Below are 17,308 nucleotides of genomic sequence, written 5' to 3' on the forward strand. Positions count from 1 at the left end.
TCAATTCGCAGATGACACCAAGCTGAGTGGGAGTGTTGATCTGCTGGAGGGCAGGAAGGCTCTGCAGAGGGATCTGGACAGGCTGGATCAAAGGGCCAGGGCCAATTGTGTGAGGTTCAACAAGGCCAAGTGCCAGGTCCTGCACTGGGGTCACAACAACCCCAGGCAGTGCTACAGGCTGGGGGGCAGCAGCTGGAAAGCTGCCTGGTGGAAAAGGACCTGGGGGTGCTGGTCAACAGCAGCTGAACATGATCCAGCTGTGCCCAGGTGGGCATGAAGGCCAATGGCATCCTGGCCTGGATCAGCAATGGTGTGGCCAGCAGGACCAGGGCAGTGACCGTCCCCCTGTACTCGGCACTGCTGAGGCCACACCTCCAGTCCTGTGTTCAGTTCTGGGCCCCTCACTGCCAGAAAGACATTGAGGGGCTGGAGCGTGTCCAGAGAAGGGCACCGGAGCTGGGGAAGGGTCTGGAGCACAAGTCCTGTGAGGAGCAGCTGAGGGAGCTGGGGGTGTTTAGCCTGGAGAAAAGGAGGCTCAGGGGGAACTTTATTGCTCTCTACAGCTGCCCGAAAGGAGGGTGTAGCACGGTGGGGGTCGGTGTCTTCTCTCAGGCAGCAAGTGACAGGACAAGAGGAAACAGCCTCAAGTTGCACCAGGGGAGTTTTAGACTGGGTGTTAGGAAAACATACAGGGTTGTCCAGCACTGAAACAGGCTGTCCAGGGAAGTGTTGGTGTCACCATCCCTGGAAGTACATAAAAGATGTGTAGATGTAGTGCTTGGTTTAGTGGTGGACTTGATGATCTTAGAGGTCTTTTCCAACCTAAACAATTCTATGATTCTATGATTCTACATAAATGTGCAAGCCCATGGCAAGAGGTTGAACCAGAGAACTCCTGAGGCCCCTTCCAGCCTGAATTACCCCATTCCCCAGTGCTTTTATGGACAAAAATGAGAGGAAGTTGATAGGCCCAACTCAGTGAGACTGTTTTGGATGTTTTGTAGATGCACAGGCTGATCTACAATACGTGAAGCAAGTCTGTCTGCATGGGTTATGGCAGCCTCACCATGTGTACGTGTGTGATTGCACTTCTGCATGTGGGCCCCAAAAGCAGCAGCCACCTCCCAGTCCCCCATGTCTGGCTGTGCGTGGGTGGACAGCTATGTTTAGGATGGGAGGAAACACCAGCCACCACCCTGACCCAGCAAACCAGGATACTTAGAGAAAAGACAAATGGCGCAAAACAGGCAGCAGAGGAGGCAAATAAATTTGCCAAATGTCATAGAGCACATCAGGAGCAGAGCTGGAAATGAGATGTCAACCACCAGGTCCTGGCACCACATATGTCCCAGAACAAAAAAGGGTGTGAAACAGCAGCTATTAACAGAAATCCAGTGATCTGGAGTTTTGGATAGAGAGACACCTTCAGTTTAAAGGTCATGCTTCATTTCCTGGACCTTTAATCTATTTTGCTTGAACTCTACAAACTTGTTTAAACAAGGATTAGATGGTACATGTCTTCCCACTTCCTGAATTGGGCTGTGCTGTGCTGGAGAGATGAAACTTGCAGGGATGAAGCAATAGCATTTATGAGATTGATGAAGAAGAATGGAAAAGTCCCAAAAAACCCCCAAACCAAAACAACCCAACAAACTCAAAAAAACAAGTAATGACATTTCAGGCACAGGGGACCTTTATTAGGGCTCAAAAAATACAAAATCTTTCAATGCAAGCTGAGAACAAATTGCTCTAAATTTACATTATATTAATCTCTGAAGGGAATGATGGCTATCACTTGTGAAACAGAGGCAGGATGCTCATTAACAAGGAGAACAGTGGGACAGAAAGTCCAAGTAGTGAGGCAATTTGTCAGTTTGTTTCATTTTGTGTCCTTGGCAGCAGTGGATGAGAAGCCACAGCCACTGTTTCTTCCCTAACTCAGTCATCCTTTTATTGTATGGTTTTTCTGGGAGGTTTTGGGGCTTCACGAAAGAAGTAGGCATTTGGGGAACATCTCACCTACCATTTGTCACAGAAACTTGAGCAGCTCCTCCAAGGCAGCCACCCTAGTTTATGGAGACAGGCAGCTGGTGACCCACAGTGAGTGGACATGTGGGGGACGTGCAGCTGCAGCCAGGGCAGAAGAGGGGGCTCAGCACTTGGTGCCACTCCTACTCCACCACCTTCTCACAGAATGTATTGGGTTTGTGTGGCAGGGTTTTGGTAGCATGGGGCTACGAAGAGTGTGTGTGTCAGTGGGTGTGTGTGAAATGCTGCCAGAAGCTTCCCTGTGTCCAACAGAGCCAATGCCAGCCTGCTCCAAGATGGTCCCAGTGCTGGTCACAGCTGAGCCCAGCAGTTGGGATAACAGGGTTAAGAAGGGTGAAAAAATGCACAATGGCAGTTGGAGAGAGGAGTGAAAACGTGAGAGGGAGAGCCCTGCAGACACCCAGGTGGGTGCAGAGGAGGAGCAGGAGGTGCTCCAGGTGCTGGAGCTGAGATTCCTCTGCAGCCCCTGGTGCAGACCATGGTGAGGCAGCTGTGCCCCTGCAGCCCCTGGAGGTCCAGGGGGAGGCAGAGATCCACCTGCAGCCATGGAAGAGCCCATGCCAGAGCCGGGGGATGCTTACTAGAGCGTTCAGAGTTGCATCTGGCACTCTGAAAAGGTGCAGTACAATCCACTTTGGATCTTACCAGCATTTAATTCTTTCACTGAGGCATTGCAGACAGTGATCTTCCCCATTAGCCCTCTTTTTTATGATTGTCACAGACCATGCCTTGTGCAGCAGCAGGGTGTGTATCTTGTAAGACAGAAGTGCATTTCAAATTGTGCTGGGTCTACATCCCGCTTGTTTGCCACACATTTAAAGCTGAAAGCACTCTAGCATTAGCTACAGCTCAAAAGCAGACACATAACTCACTTCACATCGAAGCACACTTTGATACACTCTTTCTTCAGACAGCAGAGATAAATGACTTGTTGGAAGATACCATTTGCAGGACAGAAAATTTATATTGCAGAGACTAGCGATTTTCTAAAGCTTTATTATTGATGCAATGAATCAGTATTTGCTGCTCAATGTAATCTTGGCAGCATGGCAATATGCTTTTTACCATTTTGAAAAGAAATGGAAATGCAGAGTAGCTGTTTTATTTCAAAATAGCATCATGTCAATCAGTCTTTTTCTGTTTGTTTTGAAGGAGGTGTATATGTAGAGCTGTTAGATGACAGGTCTCAAAACGCACACAAAGTATTTACCTCTGGAAGGTGACTTACAGATCAGATTCTGCATACCACTCTTTTCATTAAAATAGCTGAATACAAGAAGGAAGAACAAATTGCAGTCAAATCAGAGCCTGCATACATTATACATTCGAGTATTGTTCTAAGTGCATGATGGTTTACTGCATTACATGGGTCTCCACAAACGCAGCTCTGCTTACAGATACATTTGCAGGATTAGAGCCCAAAATAATACCTCCTTGATTCTGTATTTTCAAGTAAGGTTATTTATAACTTTGTTAACAGACTTTCCCCCCTCCTCCAAATCTGCTTTATGAATGAATATTCTGTTTCATAAAGAGCTAAAAGCCTGTTGTGCTGATAACACTTGGAAACAGCCGGGTGCACTGGACGCTGTTTACGTGTTTCAGAAATGAGAGTGACTTAGGAGCAGCAGCACCTTTAGGAGAGCAGAGTTAAGCAGAGCAGGACCTGAAACTCCAGTACTGGCCACTATTAACTGCAGTGGGGCAGGGCTCTTGGAAACAGAAAGCTAAGGAATGAATCAATGACATTTCAGAAGCATTGCATGCATGCACACACACACTCAGATGTGTTTAGTGTAGCCATGTCGTTCTTGCTTTCTCTATACCCCTGCTAATAATAAAGAATAAATCTTTCTCTCATTCATTGGTTTACTCCCCTCCTTTCCTTGCTCCCAATCCTAATATGTATTATCCCACGAGGTCTCTCTTCACCTCCATATTGTTGACTGAATCCCATTAGCTGAAAACATCCTCCTACCACTAGATGAAGAGAAAAAGGGTACAAATTCTTGCTTGAGAATTATGAGAATTTACAAAAGTCAACAGGATGATGGCATGCAGTAGGAATGATGCCACCCCAAGTGGAGGAAAAATGCTTCAGTTCTTTCTTACACAGGATTTGCAGTGGCATCATTGGGACTTTTGCTTCAGCAATAGCTTGTAGAACTGACACAAAAAAAATTACACAGAATATAAACTGAATTTATGACATAACAAATAATATTTAATATATAGCATTGAATGCATACACATCAATACCAGTGCCGTAACAACAAAACAGAACTTGTAAAATTAGCAGCAGTTTTTTGCAAGTACAAAAATACACATTTTTTTCAGAACATATATAATAGCAAAATTTAGCAGGATATATTATACAAAGCATTTAGATAATGCATTACTCTAATATATTATATGATGTATGACACAGCGAGACCGAGCGCACCCTCAGCAGGTTTGTAGGTGACAGGTTGCTGAGAGGTGCAGTTGACACAACAGAATGATGGGATGCCACCCACAGGGACCTGGACAAACTCGAGAAGTGGGCCCATGAGAACCTCAGGAGGTTCAACAGGTCTAAGTGCAAGGTGCTGCACCTTGCCCTGGGCCAGGACAATCCCAGATACAGGTACAGACTGGGAGAAGAACTCTTTGAGAGCAGCCATGTGCAGAAGGACTTGTAGTACTGCTGGGGGAGAGGCTGGACATGACCCAGCCATGTGCCCTCACAGCCCAGAAAGCCAGAGGTGTCCTGGGCTGCATCCAAAGCAGCGTGGGCAGCAGGGCCAGGGAGAGGATTCTGCCCCTCTGCTCTGCTCTGGTGAGACCCCACCTGCAGTGCTGCATCCAGCTCTGGGGTCCCAGCACAGGGAGGACATGGAGCTGTTGGAGCGAATCCAGAGAAGGACCATAAAGAACATTAGAGGAATGGAAAAACTCTTCTGTGAGGGAATGCTGAGAGAGTTGGGATTGTTAAGCCTGGAGAAGAAGAGGCTTCAGGAAGACCTCACTTTGGCCTTCCAGTACCTTAAGGGGGCTTATAAAAAGAAGGGAGATGACTTTTTATATGGGCAGGTAGCGGCAGGACAAGGGGCAAGTTTTTAAACTGAGAGCAGGTTAGATTAGAGATTAGGAAGAAATTCTTTACTCAGAGAGTGGTAAAGCACTAAAACAGGTTGCCCCAAGAAGTTACGGATGCCCCATCCCTGGAATCGTTCAAGGCCAGGTTGAATGGGGCTCTGAGCAACCTGGTCTAGTATCCCTGCCCTGGTAGGGGGGTTGGAAATGGATGATCTTTAAGGTCCTTTCCAACCCAATCCATTCTGTGATTCTATGTTTTAGATGTTGCATAATAAAATTTCTTGTGTTCTGCTTGCAATAATACATAATGCCATTTACAGCAATGTTAAGAAACTATTCACAACTTAAACATGAACAGAACAGCCAACAAAGCACAATAAATGAAACACAGAGTTGCAAGGTGTAAGTTACAAGATTCAGCATTTCCCTTTACATATTTTCGGGCTTACTTTTGCTTTCTTTTGCAGTATGAAAGAAATAACTACACCTATCGAACATACTGTATAAACATACAGAAAACAACACACTCCCTGGAGGACAATGAAGGTAATATTTATCAGTTCAGAACAGTAGTATAATACCACAGTTATGGAAGCTATGCTGACTTTGCACGCTACATCAAAAGCACAAAGGACTGGGACTCACATCTGCAAGGCTCAACACTCAAGTGGTCAAGGAGAGAGGCCCAGCAGGCAGCCCGCTGCCCTGGCAGGGTCAGGGAACAGGACACTGGCCTTAGCTACCTCCTGGTCCCTTCCAAATTTTCAGGAGATTTCTATTTGCTTGCTTTTCAGCAATTTTTATTATTCTTACAATATTCTTGCAAAGCTTTATATTGGAACATTACTCAGACAGTTTCCTAAAAGAAAGAAAACCTGTGAGTCCAGGGACTGCTCAATTAAATTTGAACAACCTGGATGTTAAACTTAAAATGAACACACATCAACACCAAAGGCATTTTCTTTATGGTGTTTATTTTAAGCATTAAGATTCCTCTGCAAAAAGCTTTGGTCGGTCTCTTCAAACTTTGGATTGCTGTAATGCTTTTCTAGACCTCCTCTTTGATCATGAAGTCTGTCTCTTCCAGTGACTTTCAGAGGCAATGGCTGAAGGTCAGGCTTAATGAAACTGCCATCAACTCCATCAGTAGGTTTCAGGGGTGCTGACCTGGTGCTGGCCCCCACCAAGCCCCCCTCAGCCCCAGTGTCAGTAGGTTGTGGAGATGGTGGCACCTTGGTGGCTGTAAGCAAACAGTCATCAGCCACAGGAGCAGCAGCGTCTTCGTGTTTCTTTAGCAACTGAAAAGTGCTATCAAAAGGGCAGGAGGTTTCACTTAGGGTAAACAGAGCCTGGTCTGAAAACTGGGAGAAAGCACTGTCCAGGGAGCAAATTGATGACACAGATGGAGATGTCCCAGAAGAAGACTGACTAAAAGAGCTAAATCCTGAGCAAAGATTTAATCCTTCTGGCGTTGGAGGCAGAAGACAATGGGACAGGTCTTTCCTTTCAACATTTTGGTTTGTGTTGTCACTTTTACCAACATTAATCCCTACAACCAAGCTCTGATTGCTGAGCTTTTGCCTTTCCACCTGCAATGAGCGGCGTTGGCAGAGACACTCTTCGTCTTCGTGAGAAAGGACAAAGTCACAGCTGGCTTTGCGCGCTGCCTTCTCACGCCCGGCATCGGTGCGCGCGGAACTGCAGGTCTGGAGGCCAACTGCAGGCTCGGAGGAGCGCCGGTGCCTCCTCACAGTCTTGGGAGCATCCGAGGTAGCTGCTGAGGGGAAACCACTGGAGTAGTGAGACTCGTTGGAGTTTTCTTGCGAGGAAAACTTCAGATGCATGTCAGCAGAAATTGCCAACTGCTTCAGTTTGGTTCGGCTTTGGATTTCATCCACCTCTGTCTGCTCCGAATCGCCATCGCTCAGAGTGAAGACAGACTCCCTGCTCCTGTTATCCTGATCACGGGTTTTAATCCAGTCACTGGAGGAAGAGTCAGCTTCATCATTCGCCTCATTTTCCAGGCTGTCATAGGAAGAGTCATTCTGATGGAGAGAAGCAACATCTACAAGGACAAATCAAGTGTTAACACATCAGTGACTGAACCACACTCTTGAAAAGCAGCTTTTTTTTTTTTTCTGGCAAGTATCCTTTACTTTCAGGAGCATTTGCCCTTTAAAGATTCTTCAAGCAGAAATACTAATAATTTCATAAAAAATTACTGTCTTAATTTTGAACTAGAGAAGCTGAAGTGAGTACTAAGCTATAGCTCAGTCAAGAAATACAGGATAATGGCACAAATAAGGGTTAGGGGATTTTTGTTGTGTTTTTGGTTTGTTTTGGTTTTTTTAAGTGGACAGTAGATAATCCAGCTGTAACCAATAATTTACATACATACATATACTGAGTTGGTAATTTATTTTATTTTTCTTTTCATTATTGGATATTGAAAGCAACATTTAACCTTTCTTTCCTTCTTTCAGACAAATGAAGAAAACAGGGCATACTTCTTACCTCTGCTTTTTGCAGAAAATACAATATTTTTAAGAGCAACACTGTGAAGTTTTAGTCTCAGTTTAAACAGACACCTCATTTGCACTGAGCAGTGTACACCTGGGCCCTATCCTGTATCTGCATTAATTGGAATTACATTAAATCTCTTTTGCTCTGGCTTAGGCTAAGCTGTCTTATCTCACATTTGCAGCAGACACAGTTCATGCACGGGCAGCCACCACGCCTCAGTGCCTGCCTGAAAACTCATTCAGCTGCTGTAACCTGTCATGGGTCTGAGCTCTCACTGCCAGCACATCCCAGCATAGCAGATCCCATGTGCTTCACTCCTGAGGAGGGGCAGGCCAAATTTCACTGGATTTCACCCAATCTCACTGGAGGCAGAGCACGAGGAGTTTGAAACAGCCACACTGAGTCAGTCAGACATGCCGACACAAGTGCCATTACCACTTTCAGTACAGGCCACCTGTGACAAAATTTATTTTACAAAAATTCTGCTTTAGAAATACTTTAAGGAGAGACACAAAACTCCTTACAAAGTCAAAATCAGAGGGTTGGAGAGAAAAAAAGCATTAATGATAATCTGGAAAGCTCTGTAAACTAGTCTGCCAAACACTTTCAGTTACTAGTTCCACAATTTTTCTGTGCTAGCAGCAAAATCTGGATGCCCCATTGAAACTCTGGAGATCTCTCTCTTTTGGTAGTGAAGAATAGACACTTTCAACCCAAATATAATGGGATGACAGCTGTATTATGACCACTGTTGATCACCGACTTCCTGATATTTTGGGAAAACACAGGCTAATGCAAAAATTCTAGTTTTGAGAGGAAACCTTCTCTAGATTTTTTCTTTTTTTATTTTCTTTGTTTCCCCTCCCTCCTTTTTCAACCATAGTGGTTCAGATGACTTGTGAAAGCATTTTGTGATATGGTCGAGGTCTATGGTAAGCTGAATCAGTGATTATGAGCAATTCTTTGGGCAGAGGAAAGAGAACAGCAGTATCTGGGAACACCACATGAAGAATGAACAGCATGCTTCCATGGAATATACCAATCTTTTGCCTGCCTGAGTTTAGCTGTCTTAAAGGGATCAAAACATCAATCTGTATTACCTGAGCTGTTCTCTCTCTTGCATGTCATCAGTATTTCTCCAAAGAGGGAGGTAATTTCATCTCCAAAAATCCTGCAGCAATTCTCAATGAGGAACTGTACCAGACTAGAAATCTGCAACCAAGCAATGGGAGAGAGATGTCAGATCTTCTATTATTCAACTCAGAGCAAGCTCACCATACAGATGAGGAACAGGAGCACAGTGTCATCCATGAGGGCAGCCAGGAACTTCTCTCTCAGTCTCCTGGGCCCAGATAAAACTGTCCTGGTATACATCCTTGTGTACATCTTTTCCATTCTACTCTGTCCTGTTCTGAGGTCACCACAACCAGAGATCTTGATGAGAGAGGCATTTTGCTGATACACTGGGCACTGCTTTATGACCTCTCTTCCCTTCTTCCAGACAGAAAATGAGAATGGATTGATGAATGTTGCTGGAGCCCTGACAAGAGGACAAGTCCTGATCTGAAGAGGTACTGACTGTTCTCATGTTTGTAACCAACAGCCTGGTTGAGTGGGATGAAAGTTGGTATGGTTTTCTGCTACACCAAAGTGTTTCTTACCTTTTTAATAAATTCACTTTCTATATCAGGAGTGGAGGATACAGGAGGCCAGAGCAGACTAGGTGCAATGCACACAGCCAGATTAAAGGCATTCATCTGGTTCTCTTCAGATCGCCTTTCTATTCCATGCAGTACTCCAAAGATGTAACGTAAGAGAAAAACATTAGCTCTGGGGAGATGCTCTATTAACCTGAAAACATATAAAACCAGAATTCTTCACATTAGTGACCACTTTCCATAGTGGTCACACAAGTCAAGATAATGGAAATGCAGCAACAGGGTAACACTGTCCACTAATTAAACCAGGGAGGATGTAAAAGAGGTGTTCTTGTTCAGCTGTTTCCCTCACTGTGTCTCTAAACAGTGTTCTGGAACAGCAGAAAACACTGTAACACAAAATTATGCTCTGCCCAGTAAAATGTATGACATGAAACTGTACTTCATCTAAGTTGCCTGATAATTCACCACTCACTTCCCCAAACACTTCAGTAGTCTGTCCATGCCATCTAGTTGCCTTAAGTATGTGTATAAATACTCCTGGAGTCAGCTACTGCACAAAGCTCCATTTCCTGTGTCACAGACTTTGCCTACTTTCTGTTTGGTATCACCTGCAAGGCTGGAGGCTTCCCTTGTCACTATGCTCCAGCATTTCATTCACAATTCCATCTTGGCTTCAAAATGGTCACTAAAATTTGAGATGAATGAGGGAAAATACGTGAAGAACTGATTTCAGCTTCCTTTTCACCCAGGACTCCAAAGTTCCCCACAGGTAGTTTTGGATTTTGTATCAGACAGAAATTCAGGTTTTGGACATCATATTTACAAATAATACAAGTTGCTTTTGTTCTTTTCATGAAAGGATATTTAATGTATTTACTGGTGTCCACAAAAGGCAGAAAAGCAGGACAAAAGAGAGTCAGAAAATTGTCTCATACAGACAATCACTTAAGTACATATGTAAGCTTCAATGTTCTGTCATATACAAATATATTTTTAGCATCTATTTTAAAAAATTGTAAGTTGAATATTTATGATTCTGCATTCTGGGATATACATTTATAGGAAAAGAATGTAGAGAATATAAGTAACTACCTTTGGATGCTCTTTATCTTCTCTTCATTATTTCCTTGATCCAGCACAGAGACCCACTTATCACACTGCTGGGATGATAAAATACTGCCTGGAATGTTGCGAAGAAAATCCTTATCAAGAGAAAAGACGAACAAAACACATGAGCAGCTGTTCTGGGGCATGTGAGGGAGCAGGAATAAGATACACAGATACAAGAGGATGTGCCCATGGGACAGCACTCACTGGCAACCATATCATTACACACAGCAACCAAAACCAGAAGAATATCATCTGAGATAGAGACACTTTAGATTATGCTTAAAGTGAATCTTTTCTTGCCTTTCCCTACCCTTTTTTGACAAAACAGAGGTATTTCTATGCTTCATCTGATGTTGCTGAACTAAAAAATCTGCAGTGAGACCAGTTATTTTGATGTTGCATAACATTTGTCTTTACTTATCGCTTAATTTCATCTGTAGTCCCTGTTTCTTCTCCTTAGCTGACAAGCTCAAATACCTCCAGACCATAAGCACTCCAAGGCATCCCTTCCTTCCCTCCCCTAATCAACGGAGTACCTAAACTAGTCACTGATAGTCTTGCTAGTCCTCTTTCCTAACACAATTGGCAGGGAAACTGTTGCAGTTTAGGAAGAAGACCAAATCCTAGCTTCCCAAAAACCTAGGATGAGGGAAGCTATGATGCTTTTTTTGCACAAGGAACATTGGTTTTGACATGCAAGACTGTAACAAAAGATAATGCATGAAAAAAATAATCCAAATATTGATGGCAACACTATAAACTCACTAGGCTCTGCAGCGTAGGGTAATACTGATGTGTAAGGAGATAGGTCTGCAAACATGCCCTTTAGTATTGCATATGCAGAGATAAAGAGAGTAACAGGACCAGGCTGTAGCAGAGACCTCAGGAAAGCTGTCAGCAAAACAAGCTGGCTACTCCTCTTCCTCATCCTAATTCAGTGGTAGCCTCCTTTGGAGATCCTCACAAGGTTAATGTGCCAGCACATTCTTGTTGCTGGAGAAAAGCCCTCCTTGGCTGTGCACAGATCTGTGCTGCTCTCACCCAAAATGGGAGACAGAAACATTCTTCACATACCTTAAACAAAGATGCTGTCACAAATATGGATTCACAGGCCAGGTCCACTTCAGCACCTGAATCAAGCTTCTCCTTTAGCTCTTTGAAGGTTTTTGCACTTCCAGAGCGTCTGAAAATACCCTTGGTGGAAGGCCCCTCTTGGTAAAGGAGGGAAAGCATGTCCTAAAAAAATTTAAAAGGCAAAAAGGATTTCTCATAAATATATTTTATTGTCCAGTGCCACTAAAATGTAGTTTTGCCATTTTTGCCACAGCTGAAAACCTTTAGTCCTAAAAAATGCCAGAAATCAAACACAAGTCAAGGCTCACCCCCCCAGATCACGCCAAACTGCACAGCAAAGCTGTGATCTGGGGCTCTCATTTTGGAAAACATCCCCTCAGAAATACTGTGCTGCCACTGCTAAGCACTAACTTTCTGCATGACCTTCCAGGACCTGTGCAAGTTTCAGCCAAGTCATTTAAATGTGTAAACACTGTGGTGTGGGAAAAGGAGAGTGGTCTATCTAATTCAAAGCTTTGCATCTGACAGTGCCCTCAGCCAGACACTACTTTGCAGACACTACTTTGCAGGAAGCTATGAGACCCTTGCTGCTCATCATTGTGGTCAATATTATCACCAACCAGAGACAGACTTCTGTTCCATTGCTGATGTCTGAAAAAAATGAGATTTTTATCTAAACTAGAAAGTGCTTTGTTTGTTCATATTTATCTGCACTTCTACAGCAGATCAGAGTCAGGTTTTCACCCTGTTTGCTGCTTGTGAGTGGTATCAGACTCTGCAAGCAGCTCAGGGCTGTCGGCAGGACCAACTCTGGGGCAAGGTGCTCCCGCATGCGAGGTCACTCCAAGGGGGATAAAGCTCAGCTTATGGCTCCCCTGAAGCAAATGAGACTGCACGGGATTAAACAAGTTGGCAGCTTATTATAGGAAAGGGAAAAGAGGCAGATTCCTTCCTAGCTTGTACAATAACAGGAGGGACTGATTTCTTCTGTTACATAAGAGAGGAAAACAAGCAGAAAAGGAAATGCTGAAACTTCTCCTGAGATAATATGTTCATGACATTTGCCAGATGCTTAGCTCTCCGCGGTCTCCTGCGGGCCATCTCTCAGACAAGCAGGTCACCTCTTGCAGGCCCACACCAAGCAATGTAGAATTTGTCATGTTTATCTCTTCGAAAGGGGAACCACGTGCAGATTATGTGTATGCACACACTGGCCTGAGGACCAAGTTATCAAAAATGATGGCAAGAAAAGGGACACTGGGGGGGTGGTCCTGGGACACTGGCCCATCATCATTAAACTGAATTAGTGAACAGCAATGGCTAAGGAATGGAGTTTGGGAACTTTCCTAGTCTGGGCTGTAAGGTAGGTCTTCCTGCCACACAGCAGTGCATGTAAGTCTAATGGAAGCTATTACTTCTACTTTTATTCTTTAATGTTTCTTTCTCACTCTTGCAGAAGTCCAAGATCAAGAATTCACGTAAGTGAGGATGCTTTGGAGGAGCACCTTCATGGCAGCGGGACTCATGTCAGCATTTTCATTTTCTTTGCAGAAATTTAGAGCCATCAAAACAGGCTGAGTCCCACAGCACAGGATGTTAGCACAAAGCACAAATGCTTTGAAAATATATTTTGAACAAAAATATTCACAAGGTAAAAATGGGAAGCCCCTATTAAACTAACAAACCCAGACAAAATTACAGGAATGAAATTAAGGTGCAAGACAATTCACTGTGGCACTGGCCAAAAGAGAGCCCTTCAGCTGTGAAAGCAAGCTGGAAGCTCTGAAGCAGTTAGCCAGCCAGGCCTGTAGCATTCATCCCCAATATTTTCTTTCTCTTGCAGGTAAATCCCATTCAGTCCCCCAGTATTCTATTCTCCAGAGATGCTGCATGAATTCAGAAGTAAGTTATATTTTGTAGCATAAACACAATGTTTAAAATTCAAAGCATGAATTCTATCAAGCTGTGATTCTATGCTGAGTAACTCTGGGGATTTTTTCAGATAAAAATTTACTAATATTTATGTTTTGGAAAAATTTCTGAAATGCAGCATTGGCTCATCTCTTAAACAGAGAGACTGAGGGATCAGGTGATCATAGTCATACAGAGTCCATCTCTGGAGGGCTTATTTAAATAACCTAAATGATGAAAATGCACACTGCTCCTTCAAAAGAAAATAACAACCTTGCATTATTAAAAGACCTGAAAAGTCCTGGTATGATTCACTATTCAGACAGTGATAAAGCTGCATATCAAGCACCGGCTTAGGAGACAAAACATCTCTTCCTATAAACTGGTGTGACCCCACTGATTTCAGTGGGGTTCTGGCAACTTCTTCCAGACAGAAGTTGGGCTGTTAGGACAAAGGGCCCGATCCTGCAGGGCTCATTCCCACTCTGTAAATACTTCATCTGCTGCACTGACAACAGGGCAGCCCTCCAATGACCAAAAATGCCACATATATGCCTTAATTATACCTAGGAATGGGCTCTAGGACCTTTTTCATGTTCCTAGGCTAGTTTTGAGAGCATCCACAGCACCAGAGCTCCCTCAAGAGAGGATGAAAAGATGCTACAGTAGCCTCCCCATTCCCATCTGTTTTTTGCAGTGGTGCTGTCAGACCAAAAATGAGGACTCAGAGTGCTTGCCTGCCCTGGAATGACTTCAAGAAAGGCTCTGAAATTGCCTAGTTAAGGGCAGGTGGAATTTTTATGCATGCGTGGGCTGCCTATATGGGACAGTAGATGGGACATTTATGGATGTGGGGATTTTACAGAGATCTTGGGAGTGGTTTAAAAAGTGTGTGTGAATGCGGCATTTATTTACACTGTGTAAGTGAGGATTAGGAAACCAGCCTTATAGCATGGGCTATAAAGAAGAAATAGCCCAGAGCAGCAGACTGATCACATACATTTCTCAAGCTGTTATTAACTGGGCCTGACCACAGCATATGTTAAAAAACAAAGTTCTTGCTGAGAACCACAAACGAGGTTTCCCTTTGGAAACCTTTCTGGTTTCTTTGCTTGGGTAATTTCAATGCCCCATTTACAAACATATCTTCATTTACTACACAGAGAAATTCCACCACTGTAAGACCCAACCCTGAGCCTGGGACTCACCAAGAGGGGTTTGGGCAGGTTGTCATCCTCACAGATGGTTGTTAGTAAGAGGCCAAAGAGCTTCCCAGGAGCAGCAGATGTTGAGGAGAGGGGTGCATTGTCCAAGTGAGTGCCTGGGCCACGCCAAAAAGCCCAATTTATGATAGATCTTTTCCTTTTAAATGACTTTTGGCTTAAGTCTGGGAAAAGAGAAAGGTGTTTATTACGAGAAATGCATTTCAATTCTAGTTCCAGTATTTGGGTTTTGGTGGTTGCTATGGTTTCAAAGGAAAAACTGTCATGAACTCAACCAACTCCTTGCATCCAGCTAAGCCTAATCCACCATGCACATACCTCTGTGTGTGTGTGTGTGTGTGTGTGTGTGTGTGTGTGTAGAATGTGTTGCCTTACTCATGCCCTGAAGAGGATCACCAGGATCGAGGATCACCAGGATCTGCTCTGCACTGCACTGGGGGAGCAGTGTCAGCACTCACCACCAAGTGCAGGATAGCAAACCTCAGCCTGCTGACTTCACACAGGGCTGGACTCTGCTAAATAACTCATTTTCCACCCACAGGTGCAAAACCATTGCCCTCACCTTGGCATGCTGTCCAGAGGCTTCCTAGTTCTCCTGGAAATGTGGGAGACTCTCCCCACAGCTGACACCAGAAAATCAACTAATGGGGTGAGGCATTTTCTGACCAGGAAAAGCCACTGCCCTTGCCCTCTTCTCCACAGTGCAAGAGTAGCATCAGTGTCCTCACACCAAGCATTTGCTCACCATGGCCCAGGGACGGTGCCTGCCCTTTAATCAGTGCCTTCCAGATGGCATTTCAGCATGCTGCCAGCACACTGATGGGCTCAGTTTGTCTCCATTTTAACATATTTCATGAGATATCGATGGAGCTATACTAACTGAAGCTCCTGTTTGCAGTGTATAGAGAAGGAAATACCGGTATTGGTACATTAAAAGGGGTTTTTTTATATGACTTTTCTCAACATCGGCCAGTGTGAGGTCTTAACAGCATGGGCTACTGCTAAGGGGAAAAGGAGTGTGGACTGTTTATGACAGAAGTGCTAATGGGGAAAAACTTATTCTGAGATATTTTTTCTTTTCAAGGTGTTTTCAAAGCCAATCAGCACTGATTTAGTTGCTTGCCTATCCCATACACATTTTAATTAGCTGGTTCTTCCAAACATTTTACTTTCTCGTGTTGTGGAGGCCAGAAGCAAGGCTTGCAGAATTAACGACTGTGGTACAATACCAGATTTTTCTCTCCAATACTTTATTCTTTCCTATACTTTATTAGAATTGGGGTTTTAGCTCAAAGAGTGATTTTCATTATACATCATTCCGTTCCAGATCATGCTCCCTTTGGGAATGGGTGGAAGTCTTTTCATTAGATGCTTACAGGATGAAAAGTTAACAGTTTAACTCAAAATGTGAGCATATGAATGTGAAAGCCTGAAGAAAAATTATTTTCATAAAAAATAATGAGGATATACATTTTAAGCAGTCCAAAAGTTCAAGAAATGTAAGTCTGGCTTTACTGTGTGACTAAGGCTTTACCTGACACATCATGTTTTGGGAGAACAGAACTGTCCTGTAACTTTCAAAATGACTTTTTTTTCCTTTAGATGAGCTGGATATAAGCACCAGAATAAGGTCTACTTCACAAACTAAGGTTTGCCAGTGTTCTAGTGACACAATGGCAAGTACGTACTGGTGGTTTTTTCTGTAAACCCTGTAGATCTCAGTGGAAGCAAAAATCAGGACGCTATTTTGGAGAACAAGGAATAGCAGAAGTGAATAAAAAAAAAGGTCTTAAAATTAGGAACTCCTCTTAGTCTCTTACTGATTGTTCCCCTCTTAACAGCCATGTCTCAAACTGAGAATGAGAGCAAAGGGTCATTGTAACTAACTGCAGCTCTCTCCTGGGACAGGAAGGAAATCTTAGCCAGTGTTCTTCAGCAGACCAGGGCAGAAACCAACAGCTGATGGAGGGCAACAAAATGCCCTGCCACTTAAAAACTAACATTCACTGAAAAACAGGAAAACTCATCCTTTTCATACCCCCTTTTTAAGGGGGTTGAGAAGTCTTAAGCTGAAGAGGAGATGAGAAGGGGTGGATGTACACTTTCTTTCCTTGAACCTGTGCAAAGTTATAACACTAGGAGAAGCCCAGGCTCCTCTCAGCCAAGACAGATGCAAATTATTGCTCTGCAGAAGTACTTCCATAGAAAAACCTCATGGCCTTGCTCTGGTAGATTACCCTAAGCCACAATCAGAAAAAAAGTAATACCAGTTTGTTGGAAAATTTTGGTCAGAGCTCACAGCAGCCACCTCTTCTGCTCATATTTTACATGAAGTGAAAGTCTATTCATAGTTAGTGTCCTAGCCATGGAAATGGCATTTCCTCTCCTTAAAACTAATCAGAAACTTCTAAATAAATCTTCAGCCCTATTTAAGAATGTGCTCGTGAGCATTATTTAATGGCTATGTTTAACTGGTAAGTGGCCATTCCTGTTACATGCGGAAAGGCTACAGCAGAGGCAACAGAAACACTTCACTTCTTCCACAAAGAAAATTCTCCTGTACTTTTTTTAACCATCCTGCCAGGACAGTTGATGCAATTACACCACCACATTTGGTGTCCACACAGCTACTTACTTGACATGAGGGCCAGCTGTCAGTCCTGCCTGCCTGTCAACACC

General features: G+C 43.7%; 1 protein-coding gene and 1 long non-coding RNA gene across 5 annotated transcripts in view; one reads left to right on the plus strand and one right to left on the minus strand.

Moving 5' to 3' along the window:
- Positions 1-4,242: 4,242 nt before the first annotated feature.
- Positions 4,243-17,308, minus strand: part of ARHGAP20 (Rho GTPase activating protein 20) — a 59,724-nt gene continuing 46,658 nt past the window's right edge. For all 4 annotated transcript variants that reach the window (XM_042023869.1, XM_042023871.1, XM_042023870.1 and 1 more), the window contains 6 exons: positions 14,615-14,793; positions 11,496-11,657; positions 10,404-10,513; positions 9,312-9,501; positions 8,751-8,862; positions 4,243-7,192 (listed from right to left, as the gene is read on the minus strand). In XM_042023869.1, coding sequence (XP_041879803.1) covers positions 6,105-7,192; positions 8,751-8,862; positions 9,312-9,501; positions 10,404-10,513; positions 11,496-11,657; positions 14,615-14,793 — 1,841 coding nt within the window. In that variant the 3' untranslated portion in view covers positions 4,243-6,104. The remainder of the gene's footprint in view (positions 7,193-8,750; positions 8,863-9,311; positions 9,502-10,403; positions 10,514-11,495; positions 11,658-14,614; positions 14,794-17,308) is intronic.
- Positions 11,652-16,111, plus strand: LOC121662585. The gene is made up of 2 exons (XR_006015327.1): positions 11,652-13,397; positions 15,171-16,111. It is a non-coding gene; the product is annotated as an uncharacterized LOC121662585 (long non-coding RNA).

This window comes from Corvus kubaryi, unplaced genomic scaffold (genome assembly GCF_017639235.1).
Source record: "Corvus kubaryi isolate FWS band 111438036 unplaced genomic scaffold, C.kubaryi_AGA036_p1.0 37256, whole genome shotgun sequence".
Taxonomy (NCBI): domain Eukaryota; kingdom Metazoa; phylum Chordata; class Aves; order Passeriformes; family Corvidae; genus Corvus; species Corvus kubaryi.